The sequence below is a fragment of the Halichoerus grypus genome, chromosome 1 (assembly GCF_964656455.1).
Source record: "Halichoerus grypus chromosome 1, mHalGry1.hap1.1, whole genome shotgun sequence".
NCBI lineage: Eukaryota > Metazoa > Chordata > Mammalia > Carnivora > Phocidae > Halichoerus > Halichoerus grypus.
In genome coordinates, this window is record NC_135712.1 from 107,214,303 (window position 1) to 107,236,481 (window position 22,179).

The window sequence follows — 22,179 nt, forward strand, 5'->3', positions numbered from 1 at the left end:
TCCCGGGAACTCCCTGCTATAGCTTACGAAGCTCTAGATGGTGGCTCCTCAAAACATGTGTGGTGAAGAACCAGTCCTCACCCCCCAACCCCCCACCCCATCCATTGTGGACCAAGTGTCCTTAGAAATACAACAGAAGTGAGTTACTGTTAATCACATGCTTTGATGCTGCCGACATGTCAAAATGCTGTAAGTTCTCAACTGCTTCCCCCGGGCCCAGGCGGAGACAGTGTGAGGACTGACAGCCCACACACTGCACTGGAACCGCTCTGCTCTGAAATGCTCCGGCCTCCGCTGGCCTCTTGACCGCCCACTCTCTCTCTGCTGCATCCTGATCTAGCCATCTTCATCATGTTCAAGCCAAGTTTGACAACATCAGACTTGTTTCCCTAGAAGTTCTGCACCTGCTGTTGCCTTCGCCTGGAACATTCTGGCCCTGCGTTTTCCCATGGGTTGACTCCTTGTCGCTCAGGGTTCCGTCCAAATGTCACCTCAGAGGAGTCTTCCTGCACCATCTATTCAGTATTTTATTATAAAATATTTCAAACAATGGGATGCCCTAAATTAACCAGCTGGGTTTCCACAAATTTTTTTTTTTCCCCTTTTTAGAGTCTTTGAACTGAAGAAAACAATCCACGTTTTAGTAGTTTTTCACATTTCATAGCAACTGGCTTCCTGGAGTTTTCCTTCCAGATAGATGTACAACAGGGCCAAATGGCAAGGGAGGGGTGAGCAGTCTTCTGAATGGTGGCTTAGTAAAATGATTAAAACTTGTTACCAGGAAGGACACTAGCTTCAGGAGGGTCAGGGTCTGGTCCCGGCTTTGGCAATAACTCACTTCCTGTGTGACTTTAAGCAAATCACGTCACCTTTGTCTCATTTTACATCTGGGAGAAAAAACGAGGGAAGTAGAGCACAGACTAATAATTAGGGTCATCACAGATTTTACTGCCTAAACAAGACACTTTTGAGTGTCAAAGAGGGTGCTATTCTTAATTCTGCCAGAACCAAAGACGTAATGCTGATCCTGGGGAAACCAAGACGGGAAACCAGGATGTCACCTTACTTCGGCTCACAAGTGTATCCTTCTCTAGAAACATCTATGGGTGTTCACCTTCCTCATGTTCTATGGCTGACTCCATCTGGCGCATCCCAGGTGCTCCTTAAATGCTCACCCTATTTCCTTTTTGGGGAGCTTTTCTGAATTCTTTATGTAATCAAAGCTATTGATCTGTTCTACCATTTCACCACCTTCTAATGACTGAACTGTCCTCGTGTCAAACAGCGATACCCCTCCTACTGACAATAGTTTTTCCAAGAAGGTAAATATTTAGGTATGAACCTCCTCCTTTTTCAAACCAAAGAATAAGTAGCCAAAAGACCTATGTGACTAAAGTTCTGCCATGTTATTAAAAGGCCAGAATGGGGTGAAAACCTTGTTTGCCGAACCAGTTTGCTAACAGACCATCTTAACCACATATAACATAAAAGAGAGGAAAACTTAAAACACACACATTCACCTATACATTTTGCAAATCTTAGAAGCAAAGACAACAGTCTACATAGACCAAAACTCTGATTGCCTGCCCAAAACCAGGTAAGCCCAGGGCTGACCTGCACTTACCCAAACATGGCATATAACAATTTGCTAGACTTTTAAACAGTCAGTTGTTTTTTCCTAAGGAAAGCACATCTTGGCTATAATAGATTTTCTTTCAGCACCAGTGCGATTCTATGCCTTAGGTGCTTAAAAGGGTCCATTTATTTACTTTTCAACTGTAACGGAGCTGGTGTTGGATGGGAGGGCAGTGGGGGAGTGAGTCCTGTACGCAAGAAGACCTCTGCCCCTTACGGAATGTTCTTTTGCCATTCATTAAAGAACTACAAATCTGAGTCAGACCCATGGCTCATACCATTTATGGGTGACACAACTCAATATTCTGAGAACATTTCTGATTGAGGAAACGAATATCCATTCAGCCCATGGCAAGATCAAAAGGAAAGGCGGTGAACAAATGCTACAGAACATCCCAGGAAAGGATCTAGCCTTGGTATACAAAGAACTGGACATGTTCGTTTACTTCCTATTCTCCGGGAACAATCTCAGGAACAAGTGGTGGAGGTTACATAAATTACAAAAGAGACAGGAAAAGCTCTGCTGAGATGTTGGCAGGACCTGAATAAAGAACAAACAATCCTTATAAACAGAGAGAAAAGGAAAACACAAAGCAAAACCAGTAACACTTTCACCATTACGAACAAAAACTGATGAGTGAAAATCTGTTTTGGAGATTTCTCTAGAATGTCTGGACAAGCACTCATCCCCAAAGCCTTTAAGACTTTTTCATCCTTAAAGTCATATAAGGGGGCGCCTGGGTGGCTCAGTCGGTTCAGCGTCCGACTCTTGATCTCCGCTCAGGTTTTGATCTCAGGTTCCTGAGTTCAAGCCCTACATTGGACTCCATGCTGGGCATGCAGCCTACTTTAAAAAAAAAAGGTCATATAAGATCCAAAGCTCAGACATATGAAATTCTCTTTTTAAGAGAAGCTTCCCCAAACAGAGGAAGGCTAGATCTGCCTTCACTGGCCGAGGGGTTTAACACTTTCAGAGTTGAAGAAATGCCTTCCTGAGTCGGGGTCTTGGGTATGTCTCCTGCTGGTCACCTGCACAGACCAGCTAGTACCACACCCACCCAGAGGAGCAAACACAGAGGGGCACGCCTGGAGTGTGGCTGGGCTCTTTAGCAATTTCATGGAAGAGCTCTGGGACCTTAGAAAAAGGCATTTCTTTGTTTTATAAACAAACACATAGTCATCGATGAAGCTCCTTTTCTTATTCCCTCTGCTAACTCAAGTTCATTTGGAATACTCCACTTTGGCTATTTTCAAATCTCAAATAGATTTTACATCAACCTGTCCCTCTTGGTCTTCTTTAAGAGCCTTTGAGAAGTTACTTCTTATGCCAAAAGATAGGAAATGATCATTTAAAATGCTTTATGTGGATACTTGATCATTTTAATCTTTTTCTGATGTCTCTCTTTAATGACCCAGGAAGCACTGTTAAAATACTCTTAAGAAGGAGAGATGCCTCCCTGGGTTTACTTTCGCTAAGCTTTTGCTACAGTCTTAGGGCTGTTATTCACCAGCTGCCGGTCCATTTTAATCGCACCACGTGGGATCCCGGGCAGACTCCAGTGGAAGGGATGTGGAGGATCCCTGAGGACAAAGACTGAGGGGTTTCCCCTCTTCCTCTCCTGCTCCGCCCAACAGAACACCTGCCTGTGATGACCGTTTCAAGAGGACGTTTCCAGTTTCTGAACAAATAAATAGGCCAACGACCTCTAAATGGACCAAATCACAGGGGGTAGACTCGGAGGTGAAGCCCCCTGTCTTCATCCACTGTGAGGCTGGCCGGCCCCTCAGCCATCGGGGCTCCAGCAGCCACAAACAGCAGGGCTGTTTATTTAATTTAGCCTCTGCATCAACTCTGACGGGAAAGTAGATTCGTGAATGTTTCCCCAAACTGAGTATGTCTTTGGATAGAAATCATCAGGCTTTTTGCTGTCGCGTTGACGGTAGGTGATTGCAAAATGGCCTCAGCTCCCTCATCTAGGAAAACTTATGGCCTAGACTCAAACTACCAGGTGTCACCTACCCAGGGCTCATGGGTCATATCTTTATCAATGATTAAAATAAAGAGATTTTGAAACCACTCTCTAAATATAAAAGCACACTACCTAAAGCACAATGCATCCATTAGGAGTCATGAAAATGAAAATAATAATGTGCATCTCTCGAGACGTTGAGGGGATCACAGTGAAAAGATGAGCTTGAGCGAAGCACCTAGACCCAGTGCTTGGTGCATAGGAGGTCCTCACCAAAAAATACACAGTGTTTATTCTGTGTTCTCCTGTTCACTGTTTTTAGGGAGTCTTAGATCAGGGCAATGGCGTAGGGAAGACTGGGAGCAGACGTTCTGAAACCCCGTCCCCGCACACACTTACTGCGTCTCAGCCCCGAGCAGCATCTCCACTTTCTCACTCGCGTGGTTACTGAGGACCGTCAGAGTAAAGAGGTGGCTGGCAGAGCTCTGCCTTGAATAAAGCATTGTGGCACTGTTCTTCCCTGGAGAAGAATTAAGCTCTTCGTTGTCACAAGACTCCACCAATAGCTGATCTCTTAAGGAATAATCATTGACGTTGTAACTTTCTTCACTAAAAGGAAAAGGGAAAAGAACGTGTCAACAATTCAGTGGCCAGGACTGTGACACTCAGTTTCCACGTCACCTTTGGGGAGAAGGTGATGGGGAGGAAGGAAGGAAAGGGAGAGGATGATTTATTGTAAAACATGAGCTGGAATCTGAATTACATGTATACTGATTCTGAATCAATATACACTTCCCAAATCAGACCCGTTAATTACTATTTCTCTGTAATATGCTAAATTGTATCTCAGGTTTAAAAGCAGTATTAAACATAATTGTAAACGCTCTAGCTTTCATCTTACATTATCCTGGAACTGTTATCACAAGTGAGACACACATACATAGTGGTAATGCTCAGATGGGTACACTTCCCCAGTCTTCCCTCCATCCACAGAATAAAGAGGGAGTCCCAAACCTACCCTGGCTCTGGGTAACAAGGGCTCACTCCCAGCCTCCAAACCACTAGGCACAGGACAGAAGAAGAGGCTCAGAGATCTGCCTGAGCCGTCCTTCTCTCCCAACACACACAGCCTCACCACCTGCTTCAGAAACCACCAGCACTGATTTCTCTATCCCCACTTCTGCCCAAGATCCCCAGTATTCCTCATTCCCCTGACTCTCATCCCCGTAGCACTGTGAACACGCCTAATCTGGCTCTACCCTCTGAGCTCCTCAGCTGGTCTCTGAACCCCTTCTACTGGGTCCTCCGGAAATAGGCCTCATGTAGGGAATCCAGCAAGATCTTATAAATCCTCAGCCTTGTCCCTGAACCCTCCTTTTGCCTTCTTGCCTTAACAGAAATTTGGCTCTCCCTAGAAAATGTGGCCTCCTCGAAGGCTCTCTGCCGGCTTGCTTCTCGTTGCTGCTGCTAGAAAATGATCACTTCCTCCTCCTAAAAAGTCTTTAGCTTTGAAGCTCATGCTGTCCAGCTCTATCTGATAATCAAAGTCAGGGACAGACTCCTGGACGTGTTAGGAGTCATCTGCCCTTACGAGTTTAGTTGCTGGCTCACGGTCTCTCCCCAACACGACTTTCCTGAATTTCCATGGAGGGGAGCCTTCCATTACCCCGGCTTCTCAGTTCCTTGACTTCCCCTTCCCCAACCATCTTATTCTCTCTCCTTCAGCTACCCCAACCATCGTCATACCCTAGACCTTGTCATTGCCATCAACTGTAACCTCTCTGTAATCCCAATGTCAATCACCCTCTCCAACCACCTTTCTCTCCAACTCCCTTCTTCTAATCCTCAACCCCAATGATTCTTTAGCCCACCGACTCTACCACCTTTCCCCTGTCCTTAAACCCTTCATGTCCTCTCGTTCATGCTTATTAAATGACCAGCTTGGGTTTCTTGGTATGTAGTTTTAATCACTCCGTGCATACATGCTCATCTCCTTGGCAAATCCCAACCCTGGTTAGATCCGGCTCTCCCTCTACTCTGCCTGCATCTATAACCCTTGCAGCTGAACATGGAAGAGCTCAAGAAAGAACTGCTGAATAAATGGATGATTATGCAATATATTCTAGGAACAAAATGGGCTATCTACCTAATTTAAAAATAAATGCAAATGTATGAACTCAGAGAAACTAAGAGAAAAGGAAACTCCTTGTGCCCAGTCAACTATACTAGGAATTTCAGGATAGGCCATTTTGGTTAAGATTTCTTAGAATTTCTTTCATTCAGTGGTGGACATCTACCCATCAACCACTTCCTTGTAACTCTCCTTGGACAACTTTATAAAATCTTTTCCAAAATTTCGTTTGATAGATACCCCCCTCAAAAAACAGCAAATACAATTATCTATAAAAGCAAAATACTTCCTTCTGATCAGGTCTAACTTGTTGCCAAGGCAATATTCTGTATTAACTGAAAGTTCACATGGCAAGATCGTTTCCAAAGCTCTCCTGAAACTGCCTAGGACCAAGACAGCCATAGTCAGGATATATAAAATATTTCTCACATCAAAATAAGGTTTATCAAAGTTCACACAACTTTTATAAAAAGAGAAAGCAGGATAATACACGGATAATACACTTTACAAATAAGGTTATATATATATAATATATATATATATTATATATATATATATATTTAATTTATATGAGGATGAGAGAGAAAGCAGGAGGTGAGGGGCAGAGGGAAAATCTCAGGCAGACTCTCCGCTGAGCACAGGGTCCGACATGGACTTAATCCCACGACCCCGAGATCATGATCTGAGCTGAAATCGGGAGTTGGCCGCTTAATCGACTGAGCCACCCAGGCTCTCCAGGTTATATTTTTTAAAGGCCAGATTTACCAGAAACAAAGCAGTCAATTTTTGGCAGAGCAGGAAAAGTTTATAATGTTGTCTAGATATCTTAAACATCGATTTAACAGCTCAGGACTCAGGATAAACACCAAACCACAAAACACAAAAGCAAAAAACCAAAAGCAAAACCTCGACAACATCAAAAACAAGAGAAGGAACAAGATGAATGAGGGCTTCTTTGTTACCATGCTCCTTCTGTTCCTCTGAATCTTTTGGTCCAACTCACAAGTTAAACAAGATGACCTGTTAGTCAAAGACACCCATTTCCAGTTAAAAATAATTCCGTTTGCTCTAACAGAGAAATCCAAGCATCCTAACGTTGTGTACATGGGTATTTAGGTAGTGCCCTAACCAATGACATTGCACAGGTATTCTTCATAGTTCCAAAGAAATAAAAGGCAAAGGAATGTTTATGCCATAAAGCCATCATTCAAGATGACTCAAGTTCCAGCATAACATGGTTCTACCTATTTGGTAGTCCCCACTAGAATCCAAGACCAAGAGGCCACAGGAAGGCTACGTAAACTAGCATGAATAAACTAGTTCAGTCTTTCTTTTCCTCTTGATTTTCTGAGTTCCTCTTTTCCCCAGTGTTTGTATAAAAACAAACAATATCCGCCAGTGTGTTTCATTAATGCTCTGAATCTTTGTCTCCTGGGGGCAATTAAGGCCAGAAAAAGTAGAAAAATTAAGAGTGGTTTTTTTTTTTTCATTGTTCTCTTAAGCAATGACAACCACAACACCATTAAGAGCTGGGGTGACTGGGCGCCTGGGTGGCTCAGTCGTTAAGCGTCTGCCTTCGGCTCAGGTCATGATCCCAGGGTCCTGGGATCGAGTCCCACATCCGGCTCCCTGCTCGGCAGGAAGCCTGCTTCTCCCTCTCCCACTCCCCCTGCTTGTGTTCCTGCTCTCGCTATCTCTCTCTCTGTCAAATAAATAAATAAAATCTTTAAAAAAAAAAAAGAGCTGGGGTGACTGTGGGTGACCCCATTTCTGCCTGTTGTCCTCTCAAATGTCCAGTGGGGAAGACAAACTGTGGCCACTTTATTTATAGCTCTGTGAGTTCACCTCAAGGTATCCGCTTCTATGCATCTGCACATCTGTGTCATTGACTATGGCCAAACAGGGAACTTGTCCCACTGTTTGGATTTCTGCATCCAAAACAGGACACAGGAAACATGTCTTTGTTGTTGTTTGTTTGTTTGTTTAACTGATTCAATAACAATCATCCAATACCATTATTTCATCTAGACCTGCAAACTTGTTCATTACACAATAATGTTTACAACTTCTTCACTTCTCTTTAAATAAACACCTTAATTTCATTTAACGGTAGTGAAATAAATTATTTATCCTCACCCTCTGCTGTTCCAACCCAACGGGACAAAAATGAAAAAGCAACTCCCTCTTTGCTAGCATGTTCGTCCTCTCCCACACACACACACTCACACACTCACCCTCATAAAGGTTCAAAATAATCCTATTTTCTCCTCTCCGAATCTGCTAAATACTGGATGAAATTCATTCTGCTGATGCCAGGCAGCACCTACTTGCTCATGTTAAAACCAAAGGATAACTCTGGGTTAAAATACGTGCCTCAGCAGAAGGCAGAGGGGAGAATCCACAGCCAGATGCAGCTACTTACAAACTATCCCCCTCCTCTGCTTACTCAGCCACGTCCCATAAGGATAACGCAGCCGCAGCCGGGCTTGGGAAAGAAACCCCTTTCCTGAGGGAAGCTGATGCTAATCAGACTTCCCCGTGTTTGTCTCTAGCATTTAACAAACATACGGTTTACATAGTCTCTGGAACAATTTGGGCCATGTAATTAGGAAGTTAAATTGCTCAGAAAAAGGCAAATGGAAAAACCACCTTTCCTTGCATGGAGAAGTTTATACGTAGACTTCCTCTGATTGTCTTATATGTGCTCCAAGTTTGGCAGCTGTGCGTCAAGGCCGTCTGCTCTGTGCAGGCCGTGGGCCCGTCAGGTGCAGCAATCAGATCTATAGAAGCCTGTTGTTCTGTGGCGTAAACAGTGATGCTGCTGAAACCTACCTAAAGTCCTAGTAACCTCTGCTGAGATTCTTGTCTTTCTTTTTCTTTAACTGAGCTCGAGAACTCTCTGTAGAGAACAGGATATGGTGGTAAACACATACCTCAATTATTCTTCCCTGAGGAAGGCATTCTTTCGTTAGGCACTTCAGATAGCGTTTGATCCTACTCTAGGCAACCTCACGGCGTGGGTTAAAACATCATATACCTTACTGTGAATAGTGGCTTTCTTAAAAAGATTCTTCTGGATCACTTTTAACTTTCTGTCCCATCGATTTCTCTAAAGGTTGGAATTTTTCATAATGGGCAGATATTTATTACTTTTCAATCAGGACAGCATGTTACAACTGCGGACAACATGCACATATTTTTAAAACACCACAACCACATACATCCACGTGCATTAGTGAGTGCAGGACGTCAGACTCCAACCTCAGCGCGGGACTTACTCTGGGGAGGAGGAGGAGGAAGATGGGATGGAGACACCGCAGATGCGTCTGCAGTATTACACCAGGCTTTTTTGTCTAAGGAGGAATGATCTGACAGTAACATGCAAAAAGTTAGTATCTGTTCAATCTGGATGATAGGTATCTTAGTGTTTGATAATTTTCTATATGTTTGAAGTACTTTACAAGCCAAGCCTGTAAAGAAAAACTTAAAGAATAATACATGCATCGTGTGTGTGGAGGTGTGAGGGTACAGCTCAAGTGACTATTGCACAGTGGAATTTTTTTTGCCCTACACACAACTGGTTATTTGCAGATGACATCATTGTTTGAAAAGATATTACAAAGTGAGAGTGAATTCAACAAAGTGGGTTAAAAAAAAAAAAGCTTTCCTATATATGAATGACACTTGGTTAGAAAATGTAATAGACGAAGTCACCTTATTTATAATAGCCACAAGACCCATACAATATTTAGGATTAAACCTAACAGGCTTCTGCAATATGAAAACAGCCTCCAGGTACTTCAGAAGAAGGCCTGAATGGATAGGAAAGTTTGATACTATAGAGGTATCAATTCTTACTGAATCAAAATCTAATTTTATCACAATCCCAAAGAAGTACGCACAGGGTTTTTTGGGATGTGGTGAAGAGGGGGAATAGTCAACTTGATTCCAAACCATACAAAAAATAAACATGTAAGCACAGTCAGAAGGATTATGAAAAAGAATGGAGTGATCCAGCCTTAGGCCATATTAAAAACATATTGTAAAACTACAGTAATTCCAAGACTGGGTCTGGGGCATGAGCTGACAGATGGATTAGTGAAATGAAACAGTGGGCTCACAAATTGGCCCAAACACATTTGGGAATTTAGGACATAGTATGGGTGACATTTCAAATCTGTGGGGAATGAACAGATTAGTCACCAAATAATATTGGAACATCTGAAGAAGCATTTGAAAAATAAAGAAGTTTGGATCCCAATCTCATTCAGTAACCAGGATGTTTCCTTGGACCCAAGCTCTGGGTACATTAAGAGTCATGAAGAAGAGGTGGTGACAGAGCAGGTCTTTCTCCTGGGCACAGACCCATCAGGGCTTGCCTTGTGCCTTGTGGGGGGTGTGGGGGGGTACTTTTAAACATGCAAATACCTTCGGGAGAGTCCACCCTAACCCTTATTAGAAAACATATTACTTTAAGTACATAATAAGGACGACGACCAGGAATGGGAAATAGGCTAGTTGACCAAGATGGAGCCAGACATGGGAAAGGAAAGATGCGATGGGAGAGGTGAGGGGAAGGCTTGGATTGTGAAGGCCAGTTTTCCCACAACCCACTGCTCCTCAGCCTTAACTGTGAGTCGTCTCACATTCGACCATGGCGTTGTTCTGGAATTTTCTTTTATGGCCAAAATCTGACAGGTGGAAACCCAACCAGCACCTCCAATTCTTCCTTTCATAAAGAGTTAAATTTAGAAGAAAAGATGCTATCGAGAATTATCCAAAACAACATGATTTTCTGAATATATCAAAATAGTGATGTTTATTTTTTTACCTGTGCAGTAGCTCCCTTTCCAGAGACTTTGTTTAAAACATGAACTCAGGTTCCCTGTTCTGAAAAACATTTACTTGGCCGGTGCCAAGACAAATGTCTCTTGAGCTAGCAGCTGCCTGCATTTTTTGTTTTTTTCAGACCCTGTCCCTACACGCTGGTGAAACTCATCCCCAAGGCCATCATGGCCCAGCACCCCACCAAATCCAATGACCTGAATTTCAGCACTATTCTCCTTAACATCTACAAAATTTGATGATGTTGAGCCCCTGTGACATCCTGAAACTCTTATCTTCCTCTTCTAATGTCTCTGCGACATTTCTAAGTCATCCTTCTTTTGGGTCACTCTCCAAGATCCTCTCCTAGCCCCTTGCTTTTCCCTGAGGGATTTTTAATGGCTCCGCCATTCTCCCAGTGTGCTGATTCACAGGACCTGAGGAGGTTTTATAAGATCAAAAGAGATTCTACTTTCCTTCAAGACATGTATAAGAATTCTTCTTGTGCAGATTTCAATTTCTCTTCCCCTTCTGAAAACATGATTTTTAAATCCCCACATTTGATCTTGTGCTTAACGAGAATAAAGATACTCTAGTTAACATTTCTGGGATAAAGACTATTGGTCTGTATTGAAATTGATTTTGAGTTAAGAGGCTGAAACACTACGTCACACGACAGATGTTGATTTCAGTTTTAAAGGTTGGTTTTAGAATAATACAAACAAGTTTTTATTGAAGTGCTGTACAATTTTAAAGTAATGAAGTACAGTATAATACATAGGAGTAGAGACTTGATTTAGAATGTCTGGTAAGAATCCCAATTTTATCACTTACTCACTGTGATCTTGAGCAAGTTAGTGACCCTCTCTGTGTTTTCTCATCTGTGAAATGGGAATAAAAATACCAATCTCCTTGGATTGTTGTGAGGGTTAAGTAAGATAACATATTTATTATTTTGTTGCATGGAAAGCTCTTACAATCATGCCTGGCTCACAACCAGTAAATGTTAGCTGTTATTTTTAATTTTCCTGACAGATTATGCATTCTGATTGCCTGATATTTTGTTAAAGGCTTGATAATTATAGGCACTTTGCAAATGGGCAAGTGGACTAAGCATGACTTAAGCTAAATACCTAGGTCAAGAAATTCGTAGTTTGGCAAGCACTCCAACAAAACAAAGCAAGATATTTATCCAGAAACTGATTTCAAACAGACTTACTTGTTCAGTTCCTCAAAATAATTCTGAAGCTAACACACACGCCGCAGGCTTCCTATTTCATTGTCAACAATATAACAAATAGTTATAAGGACCACATTTGTTGGTAAGATAAGGATCTGATGTGATTCACTGTCACCAAAAAATATGGCTAGTGACCCATCACAGGTCTAGAAAGGCCTCCTTCCTCTCATCAGATCTCCAGATTCTACAACCTGGGACCCGGGCTGCGCGTAGGATGCCCTGAACCCGTGGCCCTTGAAAAGGGGAGATGGGCAAGGCCGAGAGGCTGTTAGCACCTTACTGAAGCTTTCTCTCTGGCATAACCAGAACTAAACAAGCTCTGAAGAACAGGTAGGCAGCTTCTTAAGTTGGTAACAGGATTACTACAAATTACTAAGTAAACCTCACATTCAGGTTTCCTTCCACTGACTTCCTCGAATGAAAGGGAAAAATATGCTGAATTCACTTTTTTCAGCCACAAAGTCATACTGTCTCCTAATCAGTTGTAAGGGATGTTGCAAGAGAATCGCTACTACAAAAGCGTACACGTGATTCCCACCAACTTATAAAAGAACAAAAGTAGATCAATGGTTATCGCTCACTCACTTGCCGTCTGATATGGACGGAGAGGGAGAGGCATTGAGTTAAACACATTTATTCCTAAGGTCATATATCAGGGGCCATAAATCAGGTCTGACCCCAGAGTGCACCACAACCTTCAGATGTGTAGCGCTGACTAAAGGTTTCAAACCATTTTTTAAAACTATAAAATAAGCTAGAAGCAGAAGGGCAATAACTTGATTTGTGCCAAGATCTTTAAAGACAGAGAGATAATACCAGGAATAATACTGATACTCAGCATGTATCAGTCACTTGGCAGGGACTATTCATTGTCTTAAGGGGTTTATGTGCATTATTTCATTTAATTCTCACAGAAATTCCATGAGGAAGATGAACTGTTAAACCCACTTTACAGATGAGACTACCGACGCTCTAAAAGATTAACAGTAACTTGCCCAAGATGACATGGTCAGGATTTGAGGCCAGTTCTACCTGACCCCAGACACGATATTGTGCGTCTCAGCCACCACAGCTTTCGGCGTTGAAAAGCAAGGTCAACTCTTCCTACGGACTAGAGGAACGGATACCCAAACTGCTCATGACATTAGAGGAATCAAGGGTATGTGCGGCAGCCCGAGAAAAAGAGGATGAGAAGAAAAGCAGTGGGGTTCTCATGGCTCTCCTACCCTATCTCACCATCTTGAATTTAGAAACTGATAACCACCAGTGGTCAGAAATAACCAAGGTTTATGTTCCAGGAATACAAGTGCTTTGAGTAAGAGAATCTTATGGCCTTTCCAAGATTCTCTTAAATTAATTTCCCAAGGAAGAAGTTTACCTTGCAGAGGAAGAGAGACAGTGTCAGGTGACTTCAGCTTTCTATAGTAGGAAAACCTTCAAAATGGAAAAACTCTAAATGGGATCAAGCCAGGCCATGACCCTTTCCAGGGAGCTGGTGCAGTTTTAAGCCACTGGACATTCAAACTACTTGGGAAAACTCAAGTTCTAACTTAAGTTCCTGAACTTATGATAATGATCCGGTAGTAATCTATTATAGAAAATCCTTTTTTAAAACCCTGAGGATTTGTAATGTGTCTTAGAGTTCAAGTTATGTCAGTCTATATAACATTTATGGAACGAGGAATCAGGAAGTGGCAATCTACGGCCTTAAATGTCTTCAGGAAGGAAATGTTATGAAAAGGAAACTCTTCCCTACACTCTGACGCTAGATTATCCAAAGGCAAGGAAAGCTCGCAAGTGCAATTTGGTACTGGTTCTAATTTTCTCCTACAATCAGTAAAGGTGTTTATCAAAACAAACAAAAAAGGTGCAAGTTTCTAGGCTATTTTTCCCAATGATATTACAGGGTGGGGGAAAGTTGAAAACAGTCTAAAAAAATGAAGTTAAAAAAGAACGAGCATAGGGGCGCCTGGGTGGCTCAGTCGGTTAAGCGTCTGCCTTCGGCTCAGGTCATGATCCCAGGGTCCTGGGACTGAGCCCCGCATCGGGCTCCCTGCTCAGTGGGAAACCTGCTTCTCCCTCTCCCACTCCCCCTGCTTGTGTTCCCTCTCTTGTTGTGTCTCTCTCTGTCAAATAAATAAAATCTTTAAAAAAAAAAAAAAGAACAAGCATAAAGAAATTGTTTAGAGAGAGGGCTGTGGAGTCAGAAACTCAGATTAGAATCCTGGCTTTGCTGTGAGACCTCGAAAAAGAGACTCTCTCTCTCTGCCTCAGGGTCCTCAGCCACTAAATGGAAGTACTACGAATACTAGGTTGCTATGACAACTCAATGGTATGTTGCATATGCACTCTGAGCACTGTTAATGGCACACTGTACATGCTCCCTAATATAGGTTCTTATCATCACCATTACTATTCCTACTCATCTGCAGGGAATACCTGAAAACATCATGGTTACATTGTTTGTGGGTGGAGAATTCAGCAGAAGAATGGAAAAAAACAAACCAGAACACGATACACTTACTGTTGCAGACAACAAGACTAGACTAGATTTCTGCATTCTTTCGGTATGATGCCCAACCCCCAGACCAGGCCCATGAATCTGGGTGCTCCAAACGTGCGGAAGGACACGTCTCGGCCGGCGGGAACAAAAACGCACTACCGACAAGACCCTCACGTGAACCACAGCTGGACGACTAGCGCCAGCCAAACAGAAGTAGGCTCTAAATCTCCAATCACTTCCGGCTTCTTTGAAACTAAGGCCCCACCCCCTTCCCCGCGGTCATCCTAAAGGCAAGCACGAGCTCCTTTACCGAGTTCTTTTGGTCGCCCAAACTACTTGTATGTTAATTAGTGCTCTGTGGAAAAGATGATTTCCTGGTCGTGGCAGGAACTGTCTGCAATCTAATCAGCTGTCAGCCTCCCCTGCTTCTGGTCTACCACGTCCCATTGTGTCCAGCCTCAGGGGATGCATCCCGGCTCAACCCAAACAATCCCGGCTCTCCCGTTCCCCTTGGTCACAAGCCAGCGCTCCCAGCCTCCCCTATAATGACAAGTCTTGGGACATAAGAAGTCTTCAGGGGATTGTCTGGGAAAGGCTTTCCTCTGCTGATAAAAAAAAAAAAAGAAAGAAAGAAAGAAAGGAAAAGAAAAGCCGCTTGCGGGAAGAGCCCCTTTGTCAGCCTCTGTTTCTCAGCCTTGCCTCCCTATGTCTTTGAATGAAACCATGATGCTTGGATCTGCAGAAGCCATCTGCAACCATGAAGCTATCTGCATGGGGGCAAAAAGCCGACAGAGCACACTGCAGCTGAAGAATGGACAAGGGCTGGGCTACTTGTGACCACGGGGCCCAGACTGCCCCCCCCTTCGTCACATCTTTGCAGAGAGAAGTAACTATCTGGAGGATTTGAGTCACTGTTATTTGGGAACTGTTACATACAGCCAAAAGCTTTCCTAAGTGATCCAACAGTGAATCTACCAAAGAGAAATGGAGATGGAGAGTTTCCCAAGCTCACCTGACTTCTTGTTTTGTGTGTGTGTGTGTGTGATGATTCACCAGTTTTATTGCTTAAACCCTTTAGTATGATGAGACTTTTACTTGCAGCTCAAAACATTAGTTGACAACAATAGGACAAAATAAAAGCAGGCCTAAAAATACTTCCTCTGTAGAGCAGAGTTTTTGCAAATATGGTCCTAAATGTTTTTGAAATTGAGGTTATGTGGCACTTATGGATAAGTTTATAGGTAAAACTCCGGAGATATGATAAGCCACATGATAAACAAAGGTCCAGATTTGTTTTTGCCAAAATTAATCCAAAATTAATATATAATGGAGCAGAATACAAAAATCACATCCTTTAAAAATAAAGGAGAATTCTAAGAAATTTTAGCTTGGGAGTAGAAGGAGGGGGTCTGCCCTTTGAGTAATGCATTCACTCAAACTGTTTATATTTCCACAATTGGTTCAAATTCAACAGACATTTATAAATGATCATTATGGGCCAGATCGCTGGGCTATGCACTAAGGATACAAAGGTCAACAAGACAGACATGAACACATAGTAACACAAATGTTATGGCAGAGAAAGTACAGGGTTTTATGGGACCATAAAGCAACAGAAATGAACCCACTACCGAGGACTGGATTAAGAACTCCCAGTGGGTGTGCCAATTCATCTAAGACCTCAAGAATAAAAAGGACTTTGGCTAGAAAAGGCTTGGGTGGACTGGGTCAGTGGGGAAGTGAGAGAATTCAGGCAAAGAATGATGTGTCGGGTCCTGGTGGCTAGAAAGGTGGTTCAGTGAGGCTAAGTACAAGGTAGGACCACGGAAGGGCCATTTGCAAGAGATGGCCTGAGTAAATGTGTCTTTTATTTATTTACTTATTTATTTAGATTTTTTAATTTATTTTTTGACAGAGACAGAGACAGTGAGAGAGGGAACACAACCAGGGGGAGTGGGAGAGGGAGAAGCAGAATTCCCGCTGAGCTGGGAGCCTGTCACCAGGCTCGATCCCTGGACCCCGGGATCATGAACTGAGCCGAAGGCAGACGCTTAATGACTAAGCCACCCAGGCGCCCCTAAATGTGTCCTTTAAAAAGCATATTTTTACATTCTGCTGTGTAATGTCAAGTGGATGGAGGGGTGGTAGCATGACTCCAGTTAGGTGTCTCACAGGTAAATTCAAGGTGGCTCCACAAGGGCCCTGGCAATGTAAGAGGAGAGAAGCAATTTCAGGGGCTGCCTAAGAGACCCGTGATTGGCTGGACAGGGGAGCGCAACGAGTACACAGAGCCAAAGTAGTCTTTCGGGTTTATTGTGGAACAACCAGATGCATGGAGGTGGCTTTAACAAAGGAGGGGAGAGACACTGGAGAAGGAACAGGTCTGAAGGAGAAGATACAGATGAAGGTAACCTATGAGCCCTCCAAATAGAGGTGTTCAAGTCACATGACCAAGATGACATTCCAAAATTATGAAAAATGGCATCAGTCAATGTTGATTAAAAAATGGTGTGTTCTACAACTGGCTTAAGACATTTTTCTTAAACACATTTATTCATTATGTGATCATAATCATAATTTAACAGTGGTGATGGGTTGGGGGAGGGTAGTGAGTTGAACTGTGTCCTCCAAAAGTCTGCTGAAGTCCTAACCCTGGGTACCTGTACATGTGACCTTATTTAGAAATATGGTCTTTGCAGATGTAATCAAGTTAGGGTGAGATCATCCTGGGGTAGAGTAGGCCCTAAATCCAGTAACTGGTGTCCTTATAAGGAGAGAGAGATTTCGAGACACACTGAGACACGGAGAGAAGAATGCCATAGGAAGACAGGCAGAGATTGGAGTTATGCTACTTGAAGCCAAGGAATCCCAGGGGCCACAAGGAGCTGGAAGGAGTGAGGCAGGATTCTCTCCAGAGACTTCAGAGGGAGCATGGCCCTGCGAATACTTTTATTTTGGACCACTGCCTCCAGAACTGGGGCACAATCCGTTCCTATTGTCTTGAGCCACCCTGTTTGTGAGACTTTGCTATAGCAGCTGAAAAAAACTAACAGAGGGGGAACCGCTTTTTGCTTCAGAAGAAATTGGGAGGGAAGATTTAAGCCAGATCGAAGGCACTAAAGGAGAATAGGCGGTTGACTACCTTACAAAATAAGGCTTTTGAGAGTCTGAACCTATTTAGGTCTTGAATTCAGTTTTCACCTTTCAGAACTGGACACAACAGTACTTGGTCCTAAGGTTGGACATGGGGTATGGTCTGTGCACTGTAATGGATAATTATAAATAAGTTATTACTAGGCATAAATAAGTTACTATTCATTAATCTAGGAGTATAACGTGGCAGTCTGTTCCCCTATTACAATATTACTGTTAGTGCTGTGTCAGGTCTGATACATTTGCACATCCCCCCTATTCTGAAGGCAGTACTCATTAACAGTCTGACATCACTGTGGTGCAGTGGTTCTCAAATGGGGGCAATGTGCTCCTCCCCAAGGGACATACAACAATGTCTGGAGACATTTTTGTTTGTCCCAACTGAGAAGGAGAGGCTACTGGCAAATGGTGGGTAGAGACCAGGGATGCTGCTAAAACACCCTACAAAGCACAGGGCAGCCCCCACAACAAAGAACTGTCAGGCCTCAAGAATGCCAAGGTGAGGGGGGGTGCCTGGGTGGCTCAGTCGTTAAGTGTCTGCCTTTGGCTCAGGTCATGATCTCAGGGTCCTGGGATCGAGCCCCGCATCGGGCTCCCTGTTCTGCGGGAAGCCTGCTTCTCCCTCTGCCTCTTCCCCTCCCTCCCCTCTCCCCTGGCACTTGCTCTCTCTCTCTCAAATAAATAAATAAAATCTTTAAAAAAAAGAGTGCCGAGGCGAGAACTCTGCTCTAGAAGTACCCACCTAACCTGCTGTCAAAGCTTCAACTACCAAAGAATTCACTTTCTCATCCAGAAGAGTCTAACGGGTCACATATCCTTCAGAAATTTGATGGAAGAGACTATTAATGCAGCGACCCGAAACCAGCTCAGAGCTAATGGAGACTTGAAACTTCTTCTAATATTCTAAAAAAAGGGGGGAAATCCCTGCCCTAGAAGACAGCCCCACGGTCCCCACCAGCTCCGTAAGCACTTGTGCTAACAGACGCGGCACAGAGCCGAGGTGGCCACACACCCAGCCATCTGTGGAACGTGCTCAGCATAAACCAGCTGCCAGACTGGGTCGGAGGAGGAAGAGTAACTGCCCTCCCAAGCAGTCTCCCCCAGTAGCCAGGAGCCTCCCTGAAGCTGAAACCCACCGCAGACCCAGCAGCTAAGCCCCTTGGCTGAACCCTGGAATTACAATTAGGCAGTGGGTGGCTGGATCGGCCCTCCAGAGTTGGCACAGGTAATTATCCTTTATCTGCACCTCGCGGCCAAGCCTAAATTACTGCCTTCTTCAAAGCTGGTGTATCTCCTTCGCTGCTGCCTCTGGCATGCGAAGCATTCGCAGTCGCCTCCTTGAAGCTACAGTGTAAATACGGCTGCGCATACTATACATTTTTAACCGAGCCTGTTTATCAAGTCTCTGTGGTCTGCTTGTCACCCTCACCATGTATTCAGGTCATAAACGACTTGAGCCTTCAATGCTATTCTCCTAGTCGAGAGCACCTTAGAAATACGATGAGCTCATTGGTAAGGGCAAAAAAAAAAAAAAAAAAAAATCCCAGTTTTGGTAAAGGCAAAGATAGGTACCAAGGTTGCCCTCTTCATTGGAGCTGTATATTTTCTTTTCTATCATTTACTAATAATACAAGTTCAAACATAGCCTGAGCAAATAAAAGTGGGAGAGCTAGGAAAGCAACACACATATAATGAGAAAATCTGCTGTGGAGGGCAAAGTACACGGCTAAGTAGAATAGCATATATCTTAATTCCCAAGTTCAAAAAGTCTGTAGTTATTGGGTAGTTCTAGGCAAGTTCGAGGACAAAAGTTGTACTATACTGGTTTAAATACCCTTAATGTTTTCATGAACTCACCGAAGACATCCTAATCAAAGCTAGATTTATATTTAAAATTGGCTTCATCCTGTCAACATGTATTTTATCACAAAAATGAAAAGTTTAGTTACAGCCTTTGGTCCATTGAGACAGAACAAATATTTCAACAGCTGGAAGATGTTAAAAGTCCAGAGTAATGGCATTTGAAGAGTCATATATAATTACTTTCTCCTGAAACAAAACATCTCAAAGAAAGCCAAAGAAACATACTATCTCATAGGAAACCAAATAAATATAAAAATACAAAATTATAATCCCTCTCCAATTTTTATTTATCAAATTTACTTAGCTATTGGAACTACTAAAACTGTCTCAGGTAAGAGAAATAATTTCTTCTTGAAGTTATGACAACACTATTTTCCTAAGTATGAAAAACAGTAATCAGCATCTTTATGTATTTATCACAGTCGTATTATGGCTTTTCAGGGTAGACCATACATAATTTTCATTTCAGCTGGACAGCCAAGCAGCTGAAATAATTCATAATACGTATTGTCTGACTAAAAGGAGCAAAAAGAAAAGTTCATACTCTGTTTCAATTTAGCTTGAATTGTCAAGCTAAAATGTCAGCAACTCAGAAGTAGAATTTAAACTATCTCATGATAAATTTGTACATTTATTTTATACATTCATAAAGGCCTGTTACCTTGATTCTCTTCACCTTGTCTATCTAAACTGTACCCCATGAACTACCCTTACACCTATTTTATGCCAGCAATTCAGCCCACCATCATTGCCTTCCTATGTGGAAAAAAAACCAGATTTATGTTGTTTCTCTAAGTTCATATTCTAGAAAAGATTTGGAATATTTATGAAGGGCCAGTAAAAAAAATACTTGGCAATCCTACAAGCCACTGAGTACCCTTGATGAAGAATGTTCCCTAAGGAAAGACAGAGCTGGGGCGCCTGGGTGGCTCAGATGGTTAAGGGTCTGCCTTCGGCTCAGGTCATGATCTTGGGATCCTGGGATCGAGCCCCACATCGGGCTCCCTGCTCAGTGGGGGGCCTGCTTCTCCCTCTCCCACTGCCTGCTGATCCCCCCTACTGTGCTCTCTCTCTCTGTCTCAAATGAATAAATAAAATCTTTTAAAAAGAAAGAAAGAAAGAAAGAAAGAGCTGAGGGGAGCGTGTGTGTGGGTGTGCTCATGCATGCACGCATGTCTGTGTGTGAAACACTCTGCCAGATGATTGACTTTATCCCCTTCAGAAGGAAGTACTGGTGTACCGCTCTCATTCTGCAGTCACAGGGAGACCTTCAAGACCAGCAACCATTAAGAGCAGTGGGTTTTAAATTAAGTTACAAACACTCGAGTTGCATCCCAGCTTGTTCTCAACTGGAGCAACTTTTATCTGTTTTATATAAAAATTCTATGGCAGAAGTGTGAAAAATGCTGATGGGGAATAATACGAGCGCTACCTCCCCAGGGATGTCATGAGAATCCAATGATATACATGTGTAAAATGCTCAGAAGGGTGGCTTGTGCACTTTTAAGCTCGACAGAGGTTGGCTGGAATGATTTGAGTCTCAACTGGCTATGTAATTTAAAGAAAGTGAAACATGGATGCTACTACGATTCCACACGTGGAAACTACACGTCTAACATCACAAGCTTTTAGAGGATAATCAACCGTAAAAGACATCTGAATTACAGAGCTTTAAAACTGGATGTACAACCAGCAATATCACAAAATGGCTTACCTCTTCTTCTTGGTGATAATGAGCACGTCGTTAAAGAGAAAGAAGTAGACTTGCTGTTTAGATGTCCTTCTTGAGAAAAGCACGGTATCTTCCACATAGGCTGTCAACTCACCTCTTTTTACCAACCACCGGGAAGAGGAGACTAGAGGAAAAGGCTATCGAAGGAGAAAAACTCAGTGTACAAAGCCAAATGAAAGTCCTCTTAAGAGTATTGAAGGGAAAATTAAAACCCACATCTAAACAAACAACACATGTCATGGTATACATCATTATTTTATAAGTATATAACAGTGAAATATAGAGTACATTCTCCAAGAGAAAATGAAAAAAGAACAATTATTTTCCAATATAATAAACTATTAATTTGCCTATATGACAACGAAAACTCAATGAGAAAATATTATCGGGTCAGCCCAAAATTACTACCCTTCTGTAACTCTCAAAAGATGGACAGGGAGTCACTTAAAAAAGAAAAGCCTCAAAAGGAAATCTATCGGTATCAACTGCTGCTATTTTAAATATCACAAGATAGAACCCGATAATTGTAGTTAACAAGAAACAGAAAAGTCTGCATCCACTTTATCAACTAAAAAGATTTTATTCAACAGGAAAAACTCCCCACAAACTATGTTTTGTCTACTGATTATTTACTTAGCCATATTCTGGAGAACACCTGTTCTTAAGTTTGTAGCAGTTTTTCCTCATGGAAATTCATCCCTGAAAGCATCAGGCCACTTTCTGGCTGTGCAAACAACGCTCTTCCAAAATAATCCATCTTAACCTCATTTTAGAAAAGCCTGTATCCAAGGAATTACATAGTGTTTTTTCTTTATTCAGTGCCCAGTTTCCAATTGAAAAACTCTCAAAACCACAGAATAATCCTTATCCTTAGGAGTTCTTTTTTTTTTAAGTTATCAGAAATGCTTATTGCCAAAAATCTGATTTTAAAAACTGTATCCACAGAATAAGCAAAAGGTCTTGGACACACAAAAAATAGCTGTAATAGTACCAAAGGCCATCCTTTTCAGGGAACAGTGATTTAAAAATAGCTAGAGGAAACTGAGAATACTAGAGAGGAAATAAGAAAGCTAAGAAAGGATTTCACGCACACATATATATATATTTTAATTTTATAAAGTGACTTTT

General features: G+C 42.5%; 1 protein-coding gene across 2 annotated transcripts in view; it reads right to left on the reverse strand.

Annotated features, from left to right (window-relative positions):
• The window catches only part of ARHGEF26 (Rho guanine nucleotide exchange factor 26), a 119,658-nt gene that overhangs the window by 11,480 nt on the left and 85,999 nt on the right, over positions 1 to 22,179 (reverse strand). For both annotated transcript variants that reach the window (XM_078070081.1, XM_036091374.2), the window contains exons 11-12: positions 21,034 to 21,188; positions 4,005 to 4,214 (exon numbers count right to left, since the gene is read on the reverse strand). In XM_078070081.1, the coding sequence (XP_077926207.1) occupies positions 4,005 to 4,214; positions 21,034 to 21,188 (365 nt within the window). The remainder of the gene's footprint in view (positions 1 to 4,004; positions 4,215 to 21,033; positions 21,189 to 22,179) is intronic.